The 25,791-nt window shown below is 38.6% G+C and overlaps 2 protein-coding genes across 4 annotated transcripts; one reads left to right on the forward strand and one right to left on the reverse strand.

Annotated features, from left to right (window-relative positions):
* Positions 1 to 450: 450 nt before the first annotated feature.
* Positions 451 to 18,383, reverse strand: LOC115766469 (homeotic protein female sterile). Of its 3 annotated transcripts, XM_030710411.1 has the most exons (8): positions 18,035 to 18,383; positions 17,230 to 17,448; positions 15,288 to 17,149; positions 12,245 to 13,781; positions 11,302 to 11,472; positions 9,504 to 9,623; positions 9,221 to 9,352; positions 451 to 660 (listed from the first exon to the last, which is right to left on the reverse strand). In XM_030710411.1, the coding sequence occupies exons 3-8, from the start codon at positions 16,677 to 16,679 to the stop codon at positions 563 to 565; spliced, it is 3,450 nt and encodes a 1,149-aa protein (XP_030566271.1). In that variant the 5' UTR covers positions 16,680 to 17,149; positions 17,230 to 17,448; positions 18,035 to 18,383; the 3' UTR covers positions 451 to 562. The 3 variants fall into 3 exon arrangements, with proteins under 3 accessions (XP_030566271.1, XP_030566273.1, XP_030566272.1); XM_030710413.1 differs by lacking the exon at positions 451 to 660 and having other exon boundaries at positions 9,216 to 9,352; positions 15,303 to 17,149; XM_030710412.1 differs by lacking the exon at positions 451 to 660 and having other exon boundaries at positions 9,216 to 9,352.
* LOC115766471 (28 kDa heat- and acid-stable phosphoprotein) lies at positions 14,721 to 25,448 on the forward strand. The gene is made up of 3 exons (XM_030710415.1): positions 14,721 to 14,820; positions 23,874 to 24,113; positions 24,438 to 25,448. Exon 3 carries the CDS (start codon positions 24,456 to 24,458, stop codon positions 25,122 to 25,124), a length of 669 nt encoding a protein of 222 aa, XP_030566275.1. The 5' UTR covers positions 14,721 to 14,820; positions 23,874 to 24,113; positions 24,438 to 24,455; the 3' UTR covers positions 25,125 to 25,448.
* Positions 25,449 to 25,791: the final 343 nt, after the last annotated feature.

Here is a 25,791-nt window from a genome sequence, read left to right on the forward strand (position 1 = left end):
ATTTGCACTAAAAAATTAGAATTGCTTGCACATTAAAATCTATTCCAAAATCTTCTGAATGGGAAAGAAACAAACTAAGACTCAACTACTCTATATAATCTAGAGTTATGAGAAGATAATCTATTTCTTCGAATCTGAGAATCTGTATGGACTAGGAACGATTCCTCTTGGCACTGCCTTACTATAGCAAAATATAAATAATTTCTATGCAACTGGTATTAAAATATCGAATAGTAGACATCATGTTAATTACACTCAGGGCTGCGGGCCAAGAGAAGCCAAAGCATTTGTCTTTTAACAAACCACTTTTGAACAAAAATATGCTTCGGCTTGGATGTTATTTGTCCAAATGGTTCAGGTTCAGTTCAAGGCTCGGTTCACAGTAAAGAAAATCAAATGGAATTCCGGGCTCGATCCGATTCGGTTTCAAACTAGTTTACAGTCTTTCTTACAATGAGGTGCTGAAGATGTCATGTCTCATGAGATGCCAAACAATCGAATTATGTTTGCATTTTGTGTTAAGAGGTTTGGTTTTCATATGGGTTTTTATACCGAAGCCCAGTTAAGAAATATTGAAGGACTTTCCGTTGGAGCTACTTACATTGCTTCCATTTGAATCACGTGATTTTTTCTTGCGTGGTGGCCGATCGTCGGCATCGCCTGAAAGATTACGAAATCAAATATTAGACAATTTCATAAAAACAACATTTTTATTTGATTCAAGTGGGGAAAGTTGGTTTAGTTCGAGCACCAAAAGAAACCAAAACAAAAAAAAAAAAAAAGAAGATGATTGTGAGTGTTAAAAGAATAAATCAAGAAAGCATGGAACGGTACGGGAAAATATTAATTGCAAATTAATTTGATGTGTGTGCGTGTTGTGGACGGGGGGAGGGACTTATATAGAGGATATATAAAAGAGTGTGTGTGTGTGTGTTTTGTGTGAAAGAAAAATACCTCGATACAATTGTGGAACGCTGAAACCAATGTGAAGCAATTGTTGTACCCGGTGTGGGGTGAGGCGAGGAGGGAGGGTTCCGGCATATATGGGGGCTGCCTCATAACTATGCCTCGCCCTCTTTTTCTCACTGCCTCTCTCTCTCTCTCTCTCTGTTATTCACTCTCCCTTCTTTTCTCTCTCTCTCTCTCTCCCTCTCTCTCTCTCCCTCTGTCTCCCTCTGTCTCTCCCACTCCTAAAGTCTGTAAGTAAGAAAAACTGCACGAGAAAAACGGGGGAAAAACAACCAAAGAGGGCACCAACCAACCTGCTCTTTATACATATATAATTATTATTATTTTAATATTTTTTTTATTTTTTCGCTCGAATTCAGCGAAATTTATCGTCATTTTTGATTTATGTTTTATGGGCTTTACTTTTGTTTATGTGCAATTTATTTGGTTATAGTTTTTTTTTTATTTTTGTTATTATTTTTTCTTTTTCTCTTGGGCCACAAAGAGAATTGAAAGAAAATGTTGTGGAAAGAATGCAGAAAGACAAGTTGTTCATTTTTTTTTTGTTTCATTTTAATAAACTTTTTCTTTGTTGTTTGTTGTTGTTGTTGTTGTTGTTATATTCATTGCCTTTTGTTGTGCGCTGCATTTTGTTGTTGTTTTTTCTTCTTCTTCTCTTTTCTTTACTTAAACATATAATTTATTGTTTGTTGTTGTTTTATATATATATATAATATATATATTAAATATTACTTTTACTACAAATATTTTTAGATATAGGTATAATGTGTGTGTGTGTGTGTGTGTGTGTGTGAGTGTGTTAAACCTTCGTATAATTTAAAATGCATCTTTATGCTAAATGTGTGTGTATGTGTCTGTGTGTGTGTGTGTGTGTGTCAGTTTGTTAGTGTGCGTGTGTGCGTTTGTTGTTGTTGTATTTTTCCTGCCTAGCGTCGCCTTTAACTAAGATTTTTACTAAGTTATTTTTTTTTTTTTTTGTTGCTTTGTTGTTATGTTATTTTATATTTGTTTTTATAATTTGGCTTTGCGTGTGTGTGTGTGTGTGTGCGTGAAACAAAACCTAACTTCTTCGCTGCTTTTGTTGAAACCAAAAATGCATTTTTTATTTTTTAATATTTTTTAAGTTTTTTTTTTTTTATTTTTACAAAACTTTGAGCGTGTTTACATGTGTTCGTGTGTGTGTGTGTGTGTGTGTGTGTGTGTGTGTGTGTGTGTGTATGTGTGTGTGTGTGAGTTTCTCATCTCTCTCTCTCTCTTTTTCTCTCTCTCTTTCCTTCACATTTTCGTGTTTCGTTTTGTTGTTGTTTTAGTCTTCTGCTTTTAACTAAAGATCTTACGTAGGGTATTAAAGAAAACTGCTTTTAATAATTAGGCAATTTTTTGGAAGGCTTTTAACAAAACCAAAATAAAAAAATATTTAAAAAAAAATTGTTTTTTTTTTTTAAATTGTTTGCGCATTTTTTCGGCATTTTTGGAATAATTGTTGTTGCTTTTTTTAGGTAATAAAAAAACAGCAAAAGTTAAAAAAAATCATAAATAATTGTTCACAATTTTCTGTGTGTGTGTGTGTGTGAGTGTGTGTGTGTTGTCTGTCAGCAAAATACAAAGCACACGCTCAAAAAAAAAAAACAAAAATTAACAAAAAAAAATCGATTTAAATAATTTGCTCGCTTTGTTTTTGTTTTTGTTTAATGTTGATTTGTTGTTGCTGTTGTTGTGTTTAAAATAATGTTGAAACATGTTGTTGTTGTTGTTTATTGAATGTTTTTTATATTATTATTGTTGTTCTTTTCGTTTCTTTTCTTTTTTTGCTGTTTAGTTTAATATTAAAAATTGTTATATTTATAAATTTATTTAATGCAATTTGTTTTGTTTACGATTTAATTCATTTCTATATTTTTGCGTTTTCATTTTGCTCTTTTTTCTTGTTTTCTTTTTTTTTTTTTTGTTTTTTTTGTTTTTATTTACTCTTTTCTTTTTTTTTTTTTTTTTTTTTTTTTTTTTTTTTTTTTTTTTTGAAAAAACGTGCAAACAATGTGTAAAGGGGAAAGCCGACAGCCGAAAAATAAATAATAAAATGCTTTCAAAATACATTCAATTATTTGTTTTCAATATACCTTTGCTATGTATATGTATGCACACATATATATATATATATATATATATATATATATATACATGTATATATGTACATATGTGCACACATGCACACATACATATGCATCTATATATATACACTAGATGTGCGTTTGCATGGAGTCCAAAAACAAACTCCATGTCCGACATTTTGCCTAGAACTTGTTTCGGGCTCTTCATACGAGTTCTCTGTTTATCTTTATAGATAATATATAGTTAATATATATATATATTACTTGATTGCAGTCTGTCTGTGCGGTCTGTCGTCTGTATTTGCTTTTTGAATATATATATATATATATATATAATTATTTATTTTTATTTTTGTTTTTTTGTTAAAGTTTTGTTTGGTTCTGGAGAGTTTTCGCTCCCTTGAGACACATCGACTTTTAAATATTAACGTAGTTGGTGTTCTTCTTCTTCTTCGTCTGCTTCGTCTGCTTCTTATTCGCTTGTTTGTTGGTGTTGAATTGTTATTTAAATATTTATTGCTTGATATATATATACACACATATATATATAGTACATATGTAGATAATTACAGCTCTTTTGTCCTGCTAACCCTACAAATTATTTAAATATTAACTAGCTTACGAGTTGCTTGATTTACTTTTTACTAATTTCCGTTTTCTTATTTCATTTTTTATTTGTATCTCGAAAGTCTTCTGCTTCTTTAAGTATTTACTCGTACTTCTTGTAGCCTGTCTGTCTGTGTGTGTATGTATGTGTGTGTGTGTGTGTGTGTGTGTGTGTGTGTGTGTGTGTGTGTGTGTGTGTGTGTGTGTGTGTGTGTGTGTGTGTGTGTAATTTGTGCTTGTTTCTGTAAGGTTCTTCTGGAAGTACTGTTCAGTTGAAATTGGAAGCGTTTACATAACATTTTGTACATAATTTACGAAAAATTGGTTTAAAAAAACAATGGGGTATAGGCACAAAGAAAAGAGCGGAAAAACAAGCGCAGTTAACACAGTTAACGGTAAACAATTAACGGTAAACGGTAAATTGAGTATGCGATCGATAATTGTGTAATCGTTTCATTCCAAATCGTTCCCCCCCCCCCCCCCCCCCCCCCCTCCCCACCATCACACATAAACACGTTAATCGGAACAATTTGGCGCACTGCTTGCATTAACGAAAAGCAAGCAGTGCACAGTGGGCGCGGTTCATAAATCAAGCAGCGAATTAAAATTTGTGTATTGAGTAGCTAAAATAAGCACTCATAGCTACGTATGTGTGCGTGTGTGTGTTTCTGTGTGTGTGAGTGTGTGTTTGTTGTGTGGAGTTCTTGTTTTCTTTTCGATTTGTTTTGTTTTGTTTTGTTTTCTAGCTAACTACTTAAATACCAAGCCCCCAAATCCCACCCTCACCCAAACGTCCCCACTCCAACTACTATTGCTGTTGTGCTTCTTTCTCCTCCTCTTCTTCTTCTTCTTCTTCTTCATACTTTTATTCGTTAAATATTAATATACGTATTTGCTACTCGTTGATAATTGGTGTTTGTTGTTGCTTTTTTTTTGTATATATTTTTTTTTACTTTCTTAATTTTACACATTGTCTGCAAGTGTATTTTCAATATCAATTTCAATTTCAATTGTTTTTCATTTTTTTCGCATAATTCTTAGTTTGTTTTTTTTTTTAATTTTTTTTTATTGCTATTGTTTAAATAATGCACATATGAATTGTGTGTGTTTGTGTTTTGCATTTTATCATTGTTTCATAATTTTGTTTCATAAAATTGGGGTTTCTTTTGACTCTCGCATTTAAGAGTTATGAGATATACATATATATATATATATACATATATGCATATATATATTTATATATGTATGTGTATAAACATATATAAAAACTGTTTATGTTTACATTCAAATATATATATACACAATATATGTATGTACATGTGCTGAATTCACTTCCTAACGTCTGTCCGTATGGCGAATGCGCGAGTGTGTGCGTGTGCGTGTGCATGTGTGTATGTGTGTATGTGGGTGTGTGGGTGTGTGTGAGAGAGAGTGCTGTTGGCGCCCAAAAAAGTAGGCAGCAACTGCGCAGGCTGTTGCGTGTTAGAAGCTAACTGATGCAAAGAACGTTCGCATTGAATGACAAAAGGCTGACTAATAGGGCACATAAGGCTACTCAATATTATTGCAATTTCGAAGCAAACAGTGTTGTACAATGCGCGAAAGAGAGATGATGTATGAGTGTTAAATAAATAATTGAGAACGTATACAAAATTATATTCATTTTATTTATTTGTTCAGTAGTTGCTGAGTTTAAAAAAAAAAAAAAAAAAAAAAAAACGTACTCGTTAACTAAATAAAAGAAACAGAAATCAATTACAAAATGTAACTGCTTGATATTTAGATTAAAATATAATGTACAGCGATTGAGAGATACAACAACAAATATGTATAGAGTATGATAAAAAGCGAACTGTTTCGACACAGTGCCGGACAAATTCAATATAGAACTTATTTGGATTGTTGTCGAACTTAGCAGAGGCGACATTGATGGAATTCGGTGGAGTTGGCCAAATGATTGATGTGAAAAACAATGCTATACACAAACATACACACCACGAACTAACTAACAATTTTGTGTAAAAACAGAGCTAAGGGTTAACTAGTTAATGTGTGGGTCTTTATTTGGATGGAAGGATTAATGGAAGGACTTGGCTTGTATAATGCTGTCATCGATGGACTGATTGATGGCTGTAATTGCTGATGAAGCACATTGTTTACAAATCAGAAGAAAAAAAACTACATAATATAAGTTGAAATATGTGGTTAGGCAAGCGCTAGCCTATATATCACATACATTAAAGGTTTTTTTTTGTTTTGGGGAAAGTAGTAGAAAGTGTGCGCTACATGTGTGTGTGTGTGTGTGTGTGTGTGTGTGTGTGTGTGTGTGCTTAAAGTTTGTAGAACTATGCACTACTGATGTATAGAATGATCGTATAGCTATATACATATACATGCATATGCATAAGTAAATGTATGCATATGCATATATAATTAGTACGTTCATAGATTGCTTTTTATACATGCATTTTTTGTTTTTTGTTCTGAGGTTCCTTTGATGTTACTCTCTCTCTCTCTCTCTTTCTCTCTCTCTCTCTCTCCTTTTGTTTTTTTTACATATATATAAGTATAAATCGACGCTACTCTTTGATTTTCAAGTTTTTGATGAGTTTGTTTTGTTTTTTTTCTAATTTTTTTTTTTTTTTGTTTTTTTTTTTTGTTAAATTGATTGATTGATTGCTTGGTTGGTTGGTTGGTTGATTGGTTGGTTTGGTTGAGTGGTTGGTTCATTACTTTCTTTTTCAGATTGGCTGCCCCCAATACACAATTGCTTCACGATTTTTTTCAGCATATTCTCATAATAATCATAATAATAATAATATTGGTAATAATAATGGTTTCTTTTGTTTTTTTTCTTTGTTTTTTTTTTTTTAATGTTTTGTTTTGTTTTGTTTTTTCAAGACTTAAAAATTAGTAGAGCTTGCATACGTAAGCTTCTATTTCATAAACTTTCTTTGCGTTTCTTTAAGATAAACTTGTTGATTTCTTGTTCTTCAACTTTTTACGTTTTTTTTTTTCTTCTCTGTTTTGTGTTTGTTGTTGAATTTGTATATATGTATATATACACAGATATATATACATATATAAATATATATTAAAGAGTTGCTGTATGTTCAGACACACACAAATACATACATATATATACATATATGTGGATACATACATATATATATATACATGTGCATGTGTATTTATATAAACAAGATTTGTTTTTTTTTGTTTTACTATCGTTTTTCATTTAAAAATACAATTCGTTAATACCTAAGAAATGCTTAAATACAATATCTATATGCATATACATATAAAATAAAGTATATATATATATATATATATATATATATATATATATACGTATAACTAGACCTAAATAGTATTTATATGTATTTATATAAATATGTATATATATATATCTATATATATGTATGTATATATATCTCGAAAGAAAATATATCAATTTTGCAGCTGTATGTGTGAGTGTATATCTGTTTTTGAGTGTGTCTGTGTATGTGTGTGTGTGTGTGTATGTCTCTGTTTGTGAGTATGCGTTGGGTTTCTACTAGTTGAAATAAATTAAAACATTTTGTAAACAAACTGTTTTTGCCCGGAATTTTGCATTAACGCTGCCAATTTTCTGCTCATAACCTCAAAAATTGTTTAAAAAATTTACAAAAAAAAAATAAATAAAAAAAAACGGACGCAGCAACAATTTGTTTAACAAATTAAAATGCTGCTTAAATTACTTCGTTGGCTTTTGGATATGAATTATTTACGTGGAAATATGCAATCAGATTTGAGGCTTGGAAAAAAATATGAAGCGTTTTATCTTTTTGTTAAAAACAAATACATATATAAATATATATATATATATATATTTGAGCAAACGCATATTGCACTTTGTCATGAACTTTGTTCTGGGCATCAAAAAAACACAAAAAAAAAGAGTTTTGAATAGAGGAAATGTGTCTAATTAATTTTTTGTGGTTTGTCACACAGAAAATGGCAGCAAAAGGATGGACTGAAGTCTGGGAATGGGGGAGGAGGGCCTAGGGGGGTTGGCTAAGTGGCTAAGCAGCACACGCACACACACGCACACCCGCACACACATGCTTTAATCCATGCAACTTGGCAACGCGCGCGTGTGTGTGTGCGCGTGCGTTACTTGTGCCTGCATGTGAATATTGTGTGTGCGTGTGTGTGTGTTGTGTTGTGAACGTATGTGTGTGTGTGTGTGTGTAAAAAAGTGTTAATCAATTTGTGTACAAAAAACATACAACAAAACAACACTGCTCGCTCCTAGGCGCGATCTGTCGCTTTCTATCGCCCGCTCTATCTGTCTCTCTCGCTCTCGCTCTCGCTCGCTCGCTTTCTTCTCTCTCTCTCTCTCTCTCTCTCTCTCTCTGATCCATTCACAAGTTACACGCTCAACTTTGTATTAGATGCTTAAAACTCTTTATTTTTTATCTAGACCTTAGCAAAAAATAAGTATCAACTAAAATAAACACAATATATGCCTAAATATATATATATCTATATATTTATAACTTTATACATATGTATAATGTATTTATATGCCTAACGAGAATTTAATTAAGCCAAAAAAAAGGTTACTAAGCTTTAAACTCTGTTCAATTCGTTCGCTTTCCGGTTATACAATTCTCCTGAATCATTAATTTGTTAATTATGCATAATATGTATATTAAATAGTTGATTTTATATATATTTATATAATGTGTGTGTGTGTGTGTGTGTATGTATGTGTTGCCCAAACGCTTTATAACACTGTCTACAGGCTACAACAATCGCTCATAGCTAACGCTCCCTCTCCCTCTCTCTCTCTCTCTTTCGCTCTCTCTTTCTTTAAGCTAATTTCTGTTCATTTACTCTCGATGTGTGCTGTTGTATGCGTATGTGTGTATGTGTGTGTGTGTGTATATGTGTGTGTGTCTGTGTGCGTGTGCCTTTCCACTTTGTTCCGTTACGTTTCGTACTGTTCTTTTATTTCTTTTCTTTTAGCGAGCTTGGCTTACAGAGAACTTTGGACTTACAACTGATTTCTTTTCATAATAGAATTTTTGTTTCGACTAACTTTTTCAGCTTAATTTTAAAAATTATCATAATTAAATTCAATGATAAACATAATAATATAAACATAATCGTATTAAAAAAAAAAAAAATAAAATAAAATATTTGTTTGTAAATATGATAAATGTAGTTGTTGTTGTTTTTAGTTTGTTACACATATATGTAATACATATACGCGTGTGTGCGTGTGTGTGTGTGTGTGTGTGTGTGTGAGTGTGTGTTCTGTATTGTGTGTGTGTGTGTGTGTGTGTGTGTGTGTGTGTATTGTGTTTGTGTATCTTTCTGTGAGTTGCTTTTCTTTTCTTTTTTTCTTTCCGCTTTTTCAATCAATTAAGCATTTCGTTTCATATATAGATATATGTATATATATATACATAAATTTTTTTGGGGGTCTTATATAAAAAAAAAAAAAAAAAAAAAAAACAAACAAACAAACAAACAAAACGCGTCCTAACCTGCTTCACTGTCGCTCGAGTCACTCGAACTGCTATCACTCGAACTCGAGGACGATGAATCGCTGGAACTTGAACTAGACGACACAGGATTCGCTGGCTGCACAGCCTCCACTTTGCTGGACGTGGTCTCATCTGCAAAACAAGCGATACAACGTGAATCAATTAGTTATTGATGCATACATTATACAGATATTCAATCAATATATATATATATATATATATATATATATATATATATATATATATATATATATATATATATATCCATCCGTGTTGTGCTCACCTTTCTTGGCTGTTTTCTTGCTAGCGCCCAATTGGCCAGTTACATCCTGTAACCGTTTCTCCAGTTCCTGTTTCTTTTCGGCCATTTGCTCGTCCTTTGATTTACCGGAAGGCTTTTTATCTGCAAAAAGAAAATATGGGAAATTTTTTAATTACCGTGTCAAAACATTTGACAGCTCAACACTGAAGCTCTCTTTCTCTCTTTCCTTCTCTCTCTCTCTCTCTCTCGCTTTCTCTGTCTCAATGCGGTTAGTGAAGTGAGTGTTTAGTCAAGAGAGAGAGATAGCAATTATTACGGAGCGAGAGAGAGAGAGAGAGAGAGAGAGAGAGAGAGAGAGAGAGAGAGAGAGAGAGAGACAGAAAGATATGGTATAGAAGTAACAGTATTTTAAGAGTTCAACAATGAGAATTTATCGAAAATTAGAAAAGAGAAAAGAAATTACAGTAAGGCATGCTTTTGAGCGATTATTTTTTTTCTTTTTGGTTTTGTTTGTTGTTTTTATATGGAACAATCATCCGTGTCAATCAGTCAATCAAACAATCAAACACAAAAATACAAGAGTTCTAGGCGCATGCAATGTTATTAATATGCTTTATATCAATATATATACATATATATTTATTTTTGGACTAATTTGAACAAACATTCCATTTAATTAATATATACCCTTGCAGTAGGCTTTGTTATCATGATATATCCAATAAGGTATATACATATATATGCACATATATACTTCTTTATTCAGAGCAACATCTATGCCTCGATCTTTGTGATTCAGGCTCCATATATGCCCGAATAGTCAGTCAGAATCACGTCCCTATATCCCACATTGCTTTCATGAGAACCATTAATTGAAAATAGCTTCGGACTACTTTGTATGAAAAACACTTGTTGTCGCTTAAAAATCAACTAATTCGTAAATAATTTAAGCAATAAACTTATTCACTATCGGACTAATATCACATTTAGTTTAAATTGGAAGGATCGCTGGATTATCGAGTAGAGTTGTATGAACTTTTGCTGGTTTTTCAAATGAAGACCCTTTCAAGACGTATTCATAAATTGGGCTTAAATTCTTCAGCATAAGACTCTTAATGTATATAAAAGACAGTATACAACTATAAGAAAACTAAACCTAACTGCAAAGGTATATTTGATCTTCGGTAGTCCGAGGATAAATGTCTTCTTTTAGACTTTTTAGACACTTAGAAAGTGGAAAGAAAATTGCAAGAAATGAATGAAGAAAAAACGTTATTAAAAAAAAAAAAAAATTAATTTTCAAATAGAGCTGGAAACTTGGTTAATTCTATGGGTTTTTTCTTTTTAGTTTTTTTTTTTTTTTTGGTTTTGGTTTTTTTTTTTTTGAGAGTTTAGCTAACTAAACATGTGACCACTAAGTAACTTGCACAAACTCAATAAATTGTGCGCATTGTTCTTGTTCTTGTTTTTGTTCTTGTTCTTGGGTTTTTTTTTTTTGATTTTGTTGAAAATTTTGAAAATTCTTGTAGCTTTGCTATTGTTATCATTGTTTTTTTTTTTAGCTTGGATTGAATATAAAAAAGTTCGGGACCAAACAAAAGTCTCAAATGCAAACAGCAAAACGCAACGCCACCCAACAAAATGATTTGCATTATATTATTTTTATAAATACAATAAATAATTTTTATAAAAATTTTAGCTTTGCTTCTAGTTGTTGTTGTTCTTGTTGTTGTTGCTGTGCTTGTTGTTGCAGTTGCAGTTGCAGTTGTTGTTGTTCTTGTTCTTGTTGTTTGTGGTCTCGGTTTAGTTACAAACTTACAATATGGCTTACGTGTTTTTTTGCGCAAACACGACGCCACATAGCTTTCTAGCTCGCGCAGCGTCGACGGCTTCAGCGTCTCGAAATCGATCTCAATCTCATCCGGATTCGAGTCGCGCAGCGATGGCTCCCGATTTTGTATAATATGAACCACACGTCCCAGTTTATCGCCTACAGAGAGGGAAAGAGAAAGTTAGAAAGAGGTAAATATGCGTATGTCATGTGCATCAGAATCGAGCATTATTAATATTCACAAGGTTCTACTGATAGAACCTCTCTAGAGCTCCCTTCTATAACTAAAAAAAAAACTAACACGCTATCTTAACTATATAATATATAGCATCCTTTTGCTAATCAACATCTTTGTCCATCTTTTTCAATTGTCTTTTCAATAATAAAACCCAGCACAATTGAATTTGTCCATGGCTTTTAATTCGCAACCAGTTCAAGTCAACGCTGTTGACTGAACCGAAGGGTTCTACCTAGACAATCTGTTCATTTTTGGGTTTATTAAAAGCTTTAGTCTTTATCTAACGAAACCTGTCCATGTCTTTAGAGTTTCTTTCAGCTAAGGTTTAACATATTTGCAATACATTTGTCTTGGTTAACAATTTGGCTACAGTTTTCGGAAACATTTCTTGCCCTTGTGGACAGCCTTCTATTAGGATATGCCGGACAAGTTTGAACATTCCTCAGCTCCTCAACAAAAACTATAAATTTAAGAGCAAATTTGGATTGCCCACCTCATACATGAGATTCTGGTTTAGAACTATATAGATGGCAAAATGCATCGTTTAGATCACCGTGATCTTCCTGTTATTCCCAAATCTATAGTTCATGGCAATCTATAGCATCTTGTGGATTTCTTTTTTTTTTAATTGGAGCCAAGCATCTCGAGTTGATGGCAAGTTAGTTGAGGCGAAGGTATTTGAATGCGACTCACCTGGCAATTTGTTAATGTCAAGGGAGAGCTGTCGCTTTTCATCGTAAGACATGGGCTTGGCGGTGTCCTCCTCCTCGGAATCGAAGTTCATCACCTGGCTGGGCTTCTTTTTGCTGCTGCCGCGAGCAGCGGCACCACCGCCGGCATTGGCACCAGCAGCTCCAGCTCCAGCGCCGGCATTGCTGCTGCCCTTGGTGCGTTTCGCATTGGTGGCACCGCTGCCACCGCCACCGCCGCCGCCGCCACCACCGGCTCCACCGCCACCGGAGGCAGCACCACCTGGACCCAGACCGGCTGCACCAGCAGCCGTACCGCCTGCTGCACCACCGGCAGCAATGCCCGCGCCGCCCTTGGCGCCGCGCTGTCCCTTGACCTTAGCACCTTTACTGCCACTGCCACCGCCGCCGCCAGCACCGCCGGCTCCGGCAGCCGCACCGGCTGCCAAAGCGCCAGCCAATGCACCGGCTGCCGCCTTGCCACCACCAGCTGGAATGCCCGCTGCATTGACACCGGCTGCATAGCCCGCTCCAGCGGCGGCTCCGCTGTCCGTCAGCTGCCTCATCGCCAGGGCCATGTCGTGGACATGCTGTAGCGTCGCCGCGCCGGGCACGCCGCCAGCGACACCGGCAGCACCGGCGCCCACCAGCGAGCCGCTCAACAGCGCCGACAAATTGGCGCTGGCTGCGCCGCCAGCATTGAGTGCGGCCACATTGGCGGGCAATGTGACGCCGCCGTGTGTGGCATTGCTGGCGCTGGCCGCGTGCTGCTGATGATGGGCACCGCCGCCGCCACCGGCACCGGAGGCGCCGCCGGCGCCGCTGCCGCTGCTCGGTCCGAGTGACTTTTTCTTTTCTTTGAGTTTTTTCTTGGCCTTCTTTTTGGCGGACGCCTCCTCGACGAGCTTGCGTATCTCCTCCTGGAGGCCCAACAGCTTTGATTCGAGCATTTTAAGCTTGGCGCTACGCTCCTCATCCGAATTGGACTCGTTTTCGGTATCGCTGGAATCCTCGCTAGATGAATCGCTTGCATCGTGCTTGGATGTACTCGAATATCCATGATGATGATGATGGGCCGCATTCGCAACGGGCTCGTCGGGTATATTCGCGTAGCGCATCTCGAAGACATCCTGAAGCTTACGGCCCATGGCGACAACATCATGATCTGGCGGATTGTATTTGTAGCAGTTGGTGAATATTAATCGAACATCGGCCGCAAATTCCGGCGCGCTCTTATATTCGCGATTGTCCATTTTACGCTTAACGGTGCCCAGATCCATTGGCTTCTTAATGATATCGTGATAGTCGTGCAGGCCCAACAGTTCAGCGTCCACCGGTTTGTAGAAGGGCCAGGCATAGCCGGAGTGCTTCTTTGAGAACAGCTCCTTGAGTATCTCATTGCATGACTTCAGTGCATCCGATAGTTTCTCCTTGGACTTGGCACCCGGTACGCCACCAACGGCGCCGCCGGCAACCAGACCAGGCACACCAGCGACACCCAATGGTGACATTGGATAGCCCGAGCCCTGGAATGTAAGATCCTGGGTTTTTTCAAATTGATCGATTGTCAATTGTTCGATTGTTCAATTGTTCGATTGTTCAATTGTTCGATTGTTCGATTGGTGCGTGATGTGTGTGCAATGACAATATAACGATAACGATGATCAAAACGAATTTCAAAAATCAAAAATAAAAGAGAAAAGAAGAAAAAAACAAAGCGGCAATGGGTTAGAGCGTTCCAAAATTCAATGTAGTACAATTATGGTTTATCGATTTGTCAGTTGATATACAAGTACAAATATATATATATGCATATATATGTATATACATATTTGTATATAGTCTGGTTAAGCATATTTCGAGCTGAATAACAATATTAAATGTGAACAACAATCAATTGCAATATCGAAACGAGCCTAGTTTTTTATTGCTGCGCTTATCGATATGCATGCGATATCGATATCGATATATACATTGATCGAACAATCGTAATCGTTTTCAGCTCCAATACGCATCGTCGCGTCGATCTCAAATCATAAGTGTAAAAGGCAAAGGCAGCGTTTAATACATGAGCTTATACTTAATTCTGTTGTGTTGTGTGTGTGTGTCTGTGTTGTGTGTGTGTATTGGGTGTGGGTGTTATTAGTAAAGTATAATTGTGTGTGGGTGCTTGTGTTTTTGTGTGCATTGTAGTCGCCGAGCTGCATTTCTACTTAAGCCAAGTCTGAGCTGAGTTAATTTGTGCTTAAAGTAAATTATTTCCCTTATAATACATCTATTTCTTACTGTACTGAAATGCCAGACAACAAATTGAGAACAACTGGCGCCCGAGCAGGTACTTGAAACGATTGCCTAGTTTTGATATTAGTGTCAAATGTAATTGTTAGATTTTTCGTTCAAATTTTCAATTCAGTTCGTCTCAAAGTCTCAAAAATTGAAACTCATTTTATTACGGGCATAAATTTTGATATTCTTCTACAAAAAAATAAATAAAATAAAATAAAACGTTATCTGCAAACGCAACAAAAATATATATATAGCAGCACCCGAGAGAGCCCAGTGTTAAGGTGTACATTTGAGGTATTTATATTTATAGCTATATATATGTAAAACTTTAAACGAGCTGCATGAACCCCGCTCCATATGCTCGTCTGAAGGAGATTATTAGGGATTTATATCCCCGTCTTTATGCTCGTGTATGCCAGATGAAGTCCTAAGAACGTGTATAACTTCTACATTGGACGATCTAAGTTCGATCTACAAATATATATATACTTGCTTTTCGGAGCAATCAGAACTGTGAGCGTGTATTAGGCAGTCGGCTGCATCCGACTGCAAGCACTTGAGGTGCTGTGAGTGGATTGTATTTAATGCCAAGCTGTCGAATGTGTGCTATATACATTTGTGTACTAATATTAAGTACATACGAGCGCACGCACACAAGCACACACACAGCCACACATACGCACAGACACACATACGCAAAGCAAAGCCTCACACAATTTACACAAGTTGTTTTAAGGAAACGTCTGACTATTGCCTCTTACCTTTTTGCCAATTACCTGACGATTCGATTCCCGCCGCGTCGCTATTTTGGCCGCTTTGGAGTCCATTTGGGCGTAGGGCGATTCGAATGCGTTCGCCGTTGGCGTTGTCGTGTCCGCCTTCCGTTTGACGCCCTTCTTCATTTTGGCCGGCTGCTGTGGTGGTATGACAGCATCGACAACACCGACGCCCGCCGTGCTGTTCACATAGGCCTGGACCGCATTGGCGGCGTTAACGGCAGCCGTTGGTATTGTTACGCCGCCGCCAGTGCCGTCTAGGGCGGCAGCTGCCACAGCGGCGGCCGCTGCCGCTTGGGCTTGGGCAACCGCCGCTGCCGCCGCATTGCCGTCGAGCAGGGAGCTGTTGTTGAGCGAGGTCTGTTGGCCGCCAACACCATAGCTGGCGGCGCCGCTTTGCGCAGGATTTAAAAGGCTGGCCATTGCCGCATTTAGTGCAGCCGCATTTGTTGCGCCGGGCCCACCACCCGCCGCCGCCGCCGCCGCTGCCGCTGCCATTGCAGTGGTCGTTGTATTCGTGCTGCCCGGCACCGTATGCGGTGGCATTGTGCTAATCGGTGGTATGGACGGTGTAACGCCTCCGCCGGCCGTTGATGAAACCGTACCGCCCATGGCGGAAACTGGTCGGGCGTTTGCTGCCGCTGCTGCTGCTGCCGCTGCTGCTGCCGCCGCTGCTGCTGCTGCTGCTGCTTGTGCTTGGGCTGCCGCTGATGTTGGCGTTGATACCGCTGACGCTGATTGTGGCAGGCCCATGGTCGTCGGCAGCTGTGAGGATTGTGCCGCCTTGCCGCCAGCTGTTGGTGTACTTGTCGCTGAGGCTGTTGTTGCATTGCTGCTGCCAACACCGGCGCCGCCGCCGGCGCTGCTGCTGCTGGTCGCTTTGGGTGTGGTCGGTGCACGCTGTTTCTTTTTGCCACCCTTTGCCGTAACGGGCTCCAGTTCGAGCTCCTCCTTGGGCATCGATTCGATCTTCTGTAGAAATACCTTCTCAAGCGTTTGGGCCATAACAACAACATCCTCGCCGGGCTTATTGTATACATAACAATTGGTGAACATTGTATTAAAATCGTGTATGGCCTCCTTGGCCGACCAATAGTAATTGTTCTCCAATCGCTTCTTGATCGTACCCATGTCCATTGGCTGTTTGATAATCTTATGATAGTCGGGCAGGTTCAGTTTCTTGGCATCGACGGGCTGTTGAAATGGCCAAGAGAAATGATGCTTCCATATGACCTTCATCACGGTTTTAATCAAATATTGCAATTGATTTGTATTGCGTCCCGGTCGCTCCTGCGGCGGCACAACCGGTGGCTGTACAATACCATTGATGGGCTCCACAGCGGGCTCATAACGTGGCGGTGGTTCGTTGGATGACATTGTTATTCTTATGTTTTTGCTGCTGCTGCTGCTGCTTGTTTAATGAATTAAATCAATCAGCTTTTTGTGCTGCTATTGTTATTGTTACTCTCCTCAAGTTGACTGAGACGGCCGACGCACACACACCACAACGCACACACGCCCGGGGCCGTCTCGTCCTGCTCTCGCGTCCTGTTTTGTACGCCCCGCTGCTCAAAGCAGCCAACGATGCACTGCTCGATCGCAGCTCCTTCTGCGTGTGTTGCGTGTGCAGCAACCTCTGCTCCCCCTATTGCTTCTGCTACTGCTACTGCTTCTGCTACTGCTACTGCTACTGCTGTTCCTGTTCCTGTTCCTGCTACAATTGCTGGGGATCTGCTTTAATCTTTTGACGGCTATTGCTGCTGCTGCTATTGCTGCTGCTGCTGCTGCTTCTTCGACGGCTGCTGTTGGCTTTTGTTTCCGTTGCATGCTCAGCAAATTGTTGTCAACTATGGGAGAATGGATTAAAGATTCAGATTAGCCAAATTAATTCTCGTCAAACGAATTCAAATTCAATTCCACTATTTACCACCACTTGCCGGTGTCTTGGCGCGGCTCCTCCAGATGTCAGTTTAATATTTCTGCTGTTTCGCATTCAGTTCAGTTGGCATTTTGCTGGCCAATTTCTATGTTCGCAGCTGCTGCAATGTTATTGTTGATTTATTTATTTGTTTGTTGTATAGTTTAACTTTCAGTAGTTGGTTATTTTATTGGTCGGGTCGTCGCTCTGCTCTGCCAAACAGCGAGACTGCAAATGGAATAAGCAAAATATAAAAAGTTAGTTCAAACTGATTTCAATTGTATTAAGTCTCTTGCTATTTTGATTGATAATCAATAATACAAAAGATCGGTAGTTAAAAAGTTAAGCAAAAATGTAAACACATTCTTTGATTTTGATTTGTATTCTTTAATACCGGCCGGTTCTGCCGGCTTGTCTTCGGCTTTTTACAAGTTTTAATTTCAATCAGTTATTGGAATATACACACACACACACACTCACATACGGCCACACACATTTGCATGCAGCCGTGGCAGAGCGCGAAAATTAAATTTTGGTTTTCATTACATAAACAACAAAAATGCCATACGATAAGCAGTTAAAATAAACAAAATACAAACACAAATGCACATACGCGCAGGCACACACATCCATCAGCATTGCTGCACACACACACACACAGACGCACACAAGCGCGATAATTCTCCCGCGTTCGGCGAATGCGAAAATGCAACAAACACTCGAAGCAAAGTCGAAATAATATAAATACAAAAACAGAATTTTTTGGTTTTTGCTTTTTTTTTTTTGTCATTAACAATTTTCTTTTGAAACATACACACACACACGCTGCTGCTGCTGCAGCTGCTGTTGCTTCTTCTTTGGGTTTTTTCTATTACGCTTTGGCTTGGCCTTTATTTTTCTTTTTGTTTTTTCGTATCTGTGCGTGTTCTTTTTTTTTTTTTTTTTTTTTTTGTGTGTGTGTGTCAGTTACTTTGCCGCCGTTTTGGCACTCACGGCAACAGCGCGAACAGCACTAGTCGAAAAGAGCGGCGAGACAACTTTCGAAATTCGAAAATGACAGACAGACATACAGAGAGAGGGAGAGAGAGCGTCACACACACACGAGACACAATATGCTCATATAGAGCTGTCCCGTTTGCACACATGTCTGGCTTTGAAATGGTGCTGAGCAGCGCAATAAAATACAAATAGTTTTAGATACAACATTTGAAAACATCATCTATTGTTGAATATATTTTGCTATTAGAATTTAATAAAACATTATTAAATGTGTGAGCGCGCCGGTTTAACACAGCCAGGTGAAAAATGAACGAAAAACACAGACGCATACATATGTATGCAACATATGCCTGCGTATTGGTGTTGATGGCAGAAATTCACCACACCGCCAACTTAACTTGGTTATGTTCTGTTCCAGCAGTAACAGGCAACATGATTCATGCCAAATAAAGTCTCTTTGTTTGTTGTTGATGCACTTTACAAGCACACACATTCGCATACACAAGCACATGAAAATAAAAAGGCATACGTAATTTTGGTCCTAACACCCTCACCATCAATTCAGACGATATTGGTGAGCAGAAAAAAAACCAATGGGCTCTGACGGCCGCCACAAACAACAGGCGCACACAAACACGCGACACACACACCACACATACACATGCACACACACACACAACAACCTCACACCACGCAAAAGTTCTCTCCCACAGTGTGTTGGCTGCACAGTGGTTTTGCGCTCACATAAATGCCATCCAAAGTGTAAACAATGGAGTCCAAAATTATATTGCAACTCGTCACGTTACCATCCGTATATACAGATATATTTAAATATTTATGTAAATACATACACACACACACACACACTCATACATGTGTCTATATGTATGGGCATATATTAGCACTAACTGTATTTATATATTGTATATGCCGGCCGGCAAATATATATTTCAGATTTTGTTTTCACTTTGAAACTCATTTTTGTTACATACAGACATAAATAGATACACATGTATGTACACAAATAAATAAATCACGTAAAATATTCTATTTAAACCACTGTAGACATGACTGCTATGTGTATATTTTGTACTCCTCACTGCTGACTGTAAATTTGCGGTTACGGTTTGTTGCCGACCGCTAAAAAAAAAAAAAAAAATATTCAGTGACGCGAAATTCAAATCGGAAGAACTTCGAAAAAAAAAAAAAACGACAGTAAGTCAACAAATGACGTAGTCATTTCGTTCGTCGGGAGCGCCGATTGAATATTTTTATAACGCGCAATTATTTGTATTATTTAAAAACAAAAAGGAACGAAAGAAAATATACGCCAACGCGAACTGCAGCAGCAGACTTAACTCCCTCTCTCTCTCTTCTGCTTTCCACTCTCTCGCTTATTCTCACAACAAAACAAAACATTAACTGCACACACACACACATTAACGCGCGCGCACACGAACACAAACATACACATATACACGGACACCAAACGTGCTGATGTCCGCTGCGCTGTTGTAATTATGTAGTACAGTAGACGACTTTGAGTTTTCAACAAAAATTTTACGTAGAACGCAACAACAACAACAGCAGCAGCAACGTAGCGCGAACGTGCGCTCGGCTCGCACTTCGTGTTGAGAGCAGCGCGAGCGTACGTTCGTCTTGCTTCGTGTTTGCATTTGTGTATGTAACGGACCGCGCCATACAACACACCATACATATATGTGTGTATGTGTTTGAGTGTACGTGTAAATATGAATTCAAGGCAAACACGATGACGTCTAGCTAGAAGAAGAAGAAAAGCAACAGCAGCAGTGGAGCAGCAATGGCATGCACTTAACACTGTGGGCGGGTGATGGGGGCGGTCGTTCGGCATGAAAAATAAAAATAAATAAAATTCCAACAATTACCGCTGCTAACAGATCAATTAAATATATACTTGCTGGGCTATTTATCGAAATTTATTTTGTACACGCAAAGAAAAAGAGAAAATCACGTTGCAAAGTTCGTTTATCAACAAAGGTCAACAACAGCTTTCGTCACTTTTGGCAAAATGTGCTCTAAAAATACATGATTCAGATGATGTACATACAAAATATTCATTCAAACTCAAGCAGCACGCACACATTCATTAATTGTTATTTATTTTTTATTTTTATTTTTTTTTTTGCCTGCATGCACTTGAACTACGCGCAAAAACAAAATTTATTTAAATAAATAAAATACAAGTGATCCATACAGACACAAACACACAACGTACATCGCACAGTGCTGTGACTGAGCACTTGGGGCCAAATGCATGAGTTAGAGTGAGACAACAATTCGCTACGTAATATATATTCGAAATGCAAATATGGCGGCAGCGGCACGAGACACAAGCCCCAGCAACGACCAAAGAGAGCGAGAGAGTGCCTTCTGCGTTTGTATATGTCACAGTACATGAGCGAGCGCGAGGCTCTCGTCTGCTTTTTTTTGATGCCAGAGTTCGAAAGTGAAAAAAGGCTGGCGGCGGCAACTGTTGTTGTTGTCGTTGTTGTTTTTGTTGTCGTTGCTGATGCCGCCGCCGCCGCTGCTGCTATTGTTTGCTGTTTCGCTGTATCTGCAAGTATGTGCCGACTACCGTAACGATACGGAGCGACTACGTCACGAACGTACAAATGTCGAATCGAATGTCGCGCCGAAGAGCGCGGAATGTTGACTGCCTGCCTCCTGCCTGCCTGCTCGCCTCTAGGTTAATAAATCGTGCTAATAGTGGCACGAATTTAAAGCCGGTTTACTTGCAGCAGCAGCATCTGCAGCAGAAGCTGCAGTCGCCGTCGCCGTCGCCGACGCAGTCGATGTTGACAGCAAAAGCATCAATGAAATTGCGTGACGCCCAACTCCTACAAACCTTTCTATTTCAAGACCAACAACACATGCCAATAAGCTGTCATATTTAATTCTAAGAAGTGTCCACACACACACGCACACACATGATTAAAATAGCAAAAAGGTAAACAAGAAATTCTAGCGACTTTTGATTTTGCGCGCCAAAATGCAATTGTCACACACACACGTACACACATACAGATACAATCACACAGAGATACAAGCAGATGCTGAGGTGAGATGACAAATTAAACGGTACATGCACAAAATGCCGGCCACATTTTGTTTACATTATTATTTTTTTTTTTGTTTTTGTGGGTGGCAAAAACTGAATTCTCGCAGCGATAAATTGATCGAAACTTGTGCAAGTTTATTAAGTGCCATCGTTAGCAGAAAGCAACAAATTTCTAGTTGAATACGAGTTAAATTTACATTTCTTTGCAGCATTTGAATTTGATTTTTCTAACAAACACATTTTATATATTTAATAGCCAGCCCAACGAATTGTTTATGCCGCGGGGTAGCAAAAAGGCAATGCAGCTGCCCTTTTTAGGGCAAACGAAAGAAGGGTTGCTCGAGAAAAGTCGGCTATTGCTTAAAGCATCGAAACGAATTAACGGAACGTGTCATTCCAGCATAGAATTTACAGTAAGGCAACTAGCAACAGTTCATAGCGAGTAATCGAATGCTCGATCGATAAATTCGTACTGGCTGTATGTGTGTGTGTGTGTGTGTGGGTGGGTGGCAGAGGCGCGCAATTCTTCATTTTGTGGGGCATGCGCCACGTGCAGCGAACTTTGCTTCAAATTGTTGCAACTTGTTTTTGCGATTACTTTACTTTTACTTACATTTCCTTGTTATATTTTGTATTTTGAAATAATTTGTTGTTTTGTTTTGGTGTGCAGTTAATATCCAAACAATTCGATGGAATTGTATTTATAGTTGTTGTATGGGGATATCCGAAATTGTGTTTTATTGTTGTTGTTTTTGTTGCGGTTTCCTTATTGTTGTTATTGTGTAGCTTATCGATTTGCTTTGATTTGTTGCTGTCGCTTTGACGTGATTATTATTATTTTTGTTGTATGTATATAAATATATAGATTTTTAACAAATACAACACGCAAATTCTAAATTTCTACACAATTGTTAAGTGTGTAACTGTAAAAAAATACAAATATATATATATATATATATTATATACATCGAGGCACCAGAGATTGTTGATGCGTGAGAGAACATCAACAAAAAAAAAAAATGCGCACATGACGTATCGGCTACGTTATTAATGACGGGACGAACACATCCGACGACGACGACGACAGCGACGGTAGCGAACACGACAAACTACGAGACGTCATTACGTTACGTTAAAAACAGCGGCGGCAAAACAGCGCGATACACTATCGCAGACACACACACACATATATATATATATATATACATATATATATATATATATATATATATATATATATATATATATATATATATATATATATATATATATATATATATATATTCAGGCGCACATGCATAAGGCTACATTACGTTAATGTATTTACGTGCATACACGTAATAATAAAATAAAAAAAAAAGAAGTATATTTTTATTTGTCGATATGCATATATTTTACTTCAAATTATTTTGCAGCAATATACATTTTTTTGCGCGTTTGCGATTTTGATTTTGTGCGTGTTTTTATTGCTTTATTTAAATGTATATTTTTCTTAATTTTATTTTGTTAATATTCACTGCCTATTGCTGCTAAGCGCACGTACACACACTTAAACACAGACACACGCTACGATACACACACGCATACACACACACACACACACACACAGCGACGACAGATAGCTTCTTCTTCTTCTACAGTGCTGGCTGGTTGCGCTGTTCGTTGCCACCACCAAAAAAAAAAAAAAAAAAAGTAAAACGAAAAAAAAATTGTCATGTCCATTGAAGTCTCACATTTTCAAATTCATTTTTGGCGCAAAATTCATTGTATTTGTAAAAATTGTTATTTACAATCACAACGCGTTACAATTAATTATCACATTTTGCACAATTTATATAATTTTAGCTAGTTTTTACCACAATTTAAAAGCAATTTCTACACACCGATATACGTACGCGCTACAATTTTCGACATACGCGCGTTTCTTGTGAGTAAAGCAGCCGTCGTTGTCGCCATCAAATATACAAAAATTTTTCGAAATTACTCAAACCGCGAATACACACACACACACACACATACACAGCGAAAGGCGAGCGCACGCGTACACCAACTGCTCTATAGCGGCACTGCTCACATTTAATGCCGATGGGCGTGCGTGCAAGTGCAACCGACATATTAGCGCTGCATTAGCTACGGAGAGCGCGAGAGCGGACACTGTGCATGAGAGACATGTCGAAAGCGTCTGTGTCGCTCAATGTCCGTTGGTGGTGGCAATGGTAAATGCTGCTGCTCTTGGTGGTGGTGGTGAATTTTCGATTGTGTTTGCGTGTGTGTGTGTGTACAAAAGCAACGAGCAGCGCGCATGAAAAAATGCACGATGAACAAACGTAACGAGGAAACAAAATGGCTGTCTCACAATATTTTTATAGCATCGGTTATGTTGTTATACGCCTTTTCTCAGTCTAAGCACCAATGCGCCCCTAATGCCCAAACAACAATCAGGTGAATATCCATTCGGTTTGTTTTGTTTCCGCCGCTTGTACCATTTTTTAGCATTTACATATATTATCTACATTTTAGCATTGACTAGCACATTTTTTCGTGTTCATTTCAGCACGTAGCGACGCGAGTACTATCGATTCGGATTATTAGCTCGATACATCGATATACGTGCGAATTGGCGATAACAAACAACATAATTAATCGAACAATCGATGTCAACTGGTAACTAACAGAGCGTATCAACTTGTGTCATCACAAACCAGCTGCTAACGCACAGCAGCTGTTAGCGTCGCAAGTCGATAAGTGCACATTTAGTTGAGACGATAAATATAAGTCAGAGCTTGCGAAAAGGGTAAGTACAAAATTAATTATAGAAAAACTTAAAACAATGTCCAGAATGTGCATCAAAAAATTCAAACATCACTAACAATAGCTAGCAGTGTTTAAATACAGCACAAAGCACGACGCCATTTCTGCTTGTTGGGGCTAGCGGCGATACACACACGCGTGCGCATGCACACAGACAGAAGCACGCACACACGCACGCACACAGACAGAAGCACACACACACACACACACGCACGCACACAGAGAGAGAGACAAATATCTATACCAACACAAATAGCACTACAAATACCAATACCAATACCAATACCAATACCAATACGCATTACAGAAGCAGCCGCAGGTCGTCATGCCACGAGGAAAATACGTTAACCACAAAGGCCGCAGCCGCCACTTCACGTCGCCCGAGGAGCTGCAACAGGAGTCGGAGGAGGAGAGCGATCAGTCGACTGGCAGCGAAACCGAGGAGCAGGCCGGCTCGGCCGGCACATCCAAACAGCCGGCCGGAACGGGCGGCAGCGCCGCGGCGCGCAAATCAAGCAGGCCCGCCGCACAGCGTCAGAAGCAACAGCAGCAACAGCGTCGCAGCTCCTCCGACGAGGAGTCCGACGATGATGACAGCGATGATGATTCGGAGGCGGATCAACGTGATGCCAAAAAGGGTGTGGCTGCACTTATCGAAATCGAGAATCCCAATCGTGTGACCAAAAAGGCCACACAGAAATTGTCGCAAATCAAAATTGATGATGTGGCCGGCGCCGGTGGCGGCGGCAGCGGCGCCGGCGGCGGCTCCACCAACACCAAGCCAGAGCTGTCCCGTCGCGAACGCGAACAAATTGAGAAGCAGAAGGCGCGACAGCGCTACGAGAAACTGCATGCCGCTGGCAAAACCACCGAGGCGAAGGCGGATCTCGCCCGGCTGGCGCTCATCCGGCAGCAGCGGGAGGAGGCGGCTGCCAAGCGGGAGGCCGAAAAGAAATCTGTCGCCGATCTGTCCAAGAAGCCGCTAACCAAGTAGTTAACCATAGATGAGTAGTAGTTAGTCGGGCCAGACGCGAACGGGATTATGGCAATCGCATTCAAATAATAGTTCCAATTTTCGTATATTAACAAATTGTTGCATTTTCGACAACACATTTTAACAACAACAACAACAGCAGCAACAAATTGTGAGAAACACTTATGAATACCCTATAAAATGCAATTGCTATACATAAATGATTATGATGTTATATTCAACATTTGATTTTGCCGCTTTCCTCCGCATTCAATAACAAATTTTTCAATTTTTTTTTACACTCTAAATCTAACGGAAATCCTTTTGTAATTGAGAATTATATACAAAAAAAAATATATATATATATATAGTATATATATATGTATATATTCGTATGTATATATATATATGTATATTACATATAAAGCATAATAAGCTCCAGTTACGACTACAGCTCATTTATTTTAAGCTCTAAATAGAGCTGGCCGCGTGTCGTGTGCTCGTGTTCGTGTTCGTGCTCGTGCTTATAATGCCAACTGGAGTTGGTTGCACGAACTTGTGGCTTAAGCACTCAAATTTGACAAAATTGAAGCTGAAAATAAGATTGAAAAATTGTTTTTTTTTTTTTCGATAAATATGCAATAAAATGTAGTTATTTATTGACTTTTAAGCAACAATCGCCCAACAT

Source organism: Drosophila novamexicana, unplaced genomic scaffold (assembly GCF_003285875.2).
Source record: "Drosophila novamexicana strain 15010-1031.04,08,12 unplaced genomic scaffold, DnovRS2.1 tig00001151-arrow-arrow-pilon, whole genome shotgun sequence".
In the NCBI taxonomy this organism is placed as follows: Eukaryota; Metazoa; Arthropoda; class Insecta; order Diptera; family Drosophilidae; genus Drosophila; species Drosophila novamexicana.

Excerpts from the sequence above, each read along its gene's own strand:
- LOC115766469 (XM_030710411.1), bottom strand. The coding sequence starts at position 16,679 with ATGTCATCCAACGAACCACCGCCACGTTATGAGCCCGCTGTGGAGCCC. Across the intron at positions 9,353-9,503 it reads CAAGAAAACAGCCAAGAAAG|ATGAGACCACGTCCAGCAAA; the intron begins GTGAGCACAACA and ends CTTGTTTTGCAG. Across the intron at positions 661-9,220 it reads CTCGAGCGACAGTGAAGCAG|GCGATGCCGACGATCGGCCA; the intron begins GTTAGGACGCGT and ends GTAATCTTTCAG.
- LOC115766471 (XM_030710415.1), top strand. The coding sequence starts at position 24,456 with ATGCCACGAGGAAAATACGTTAACCACAAAGGCCGCAGCCGCCACTTC.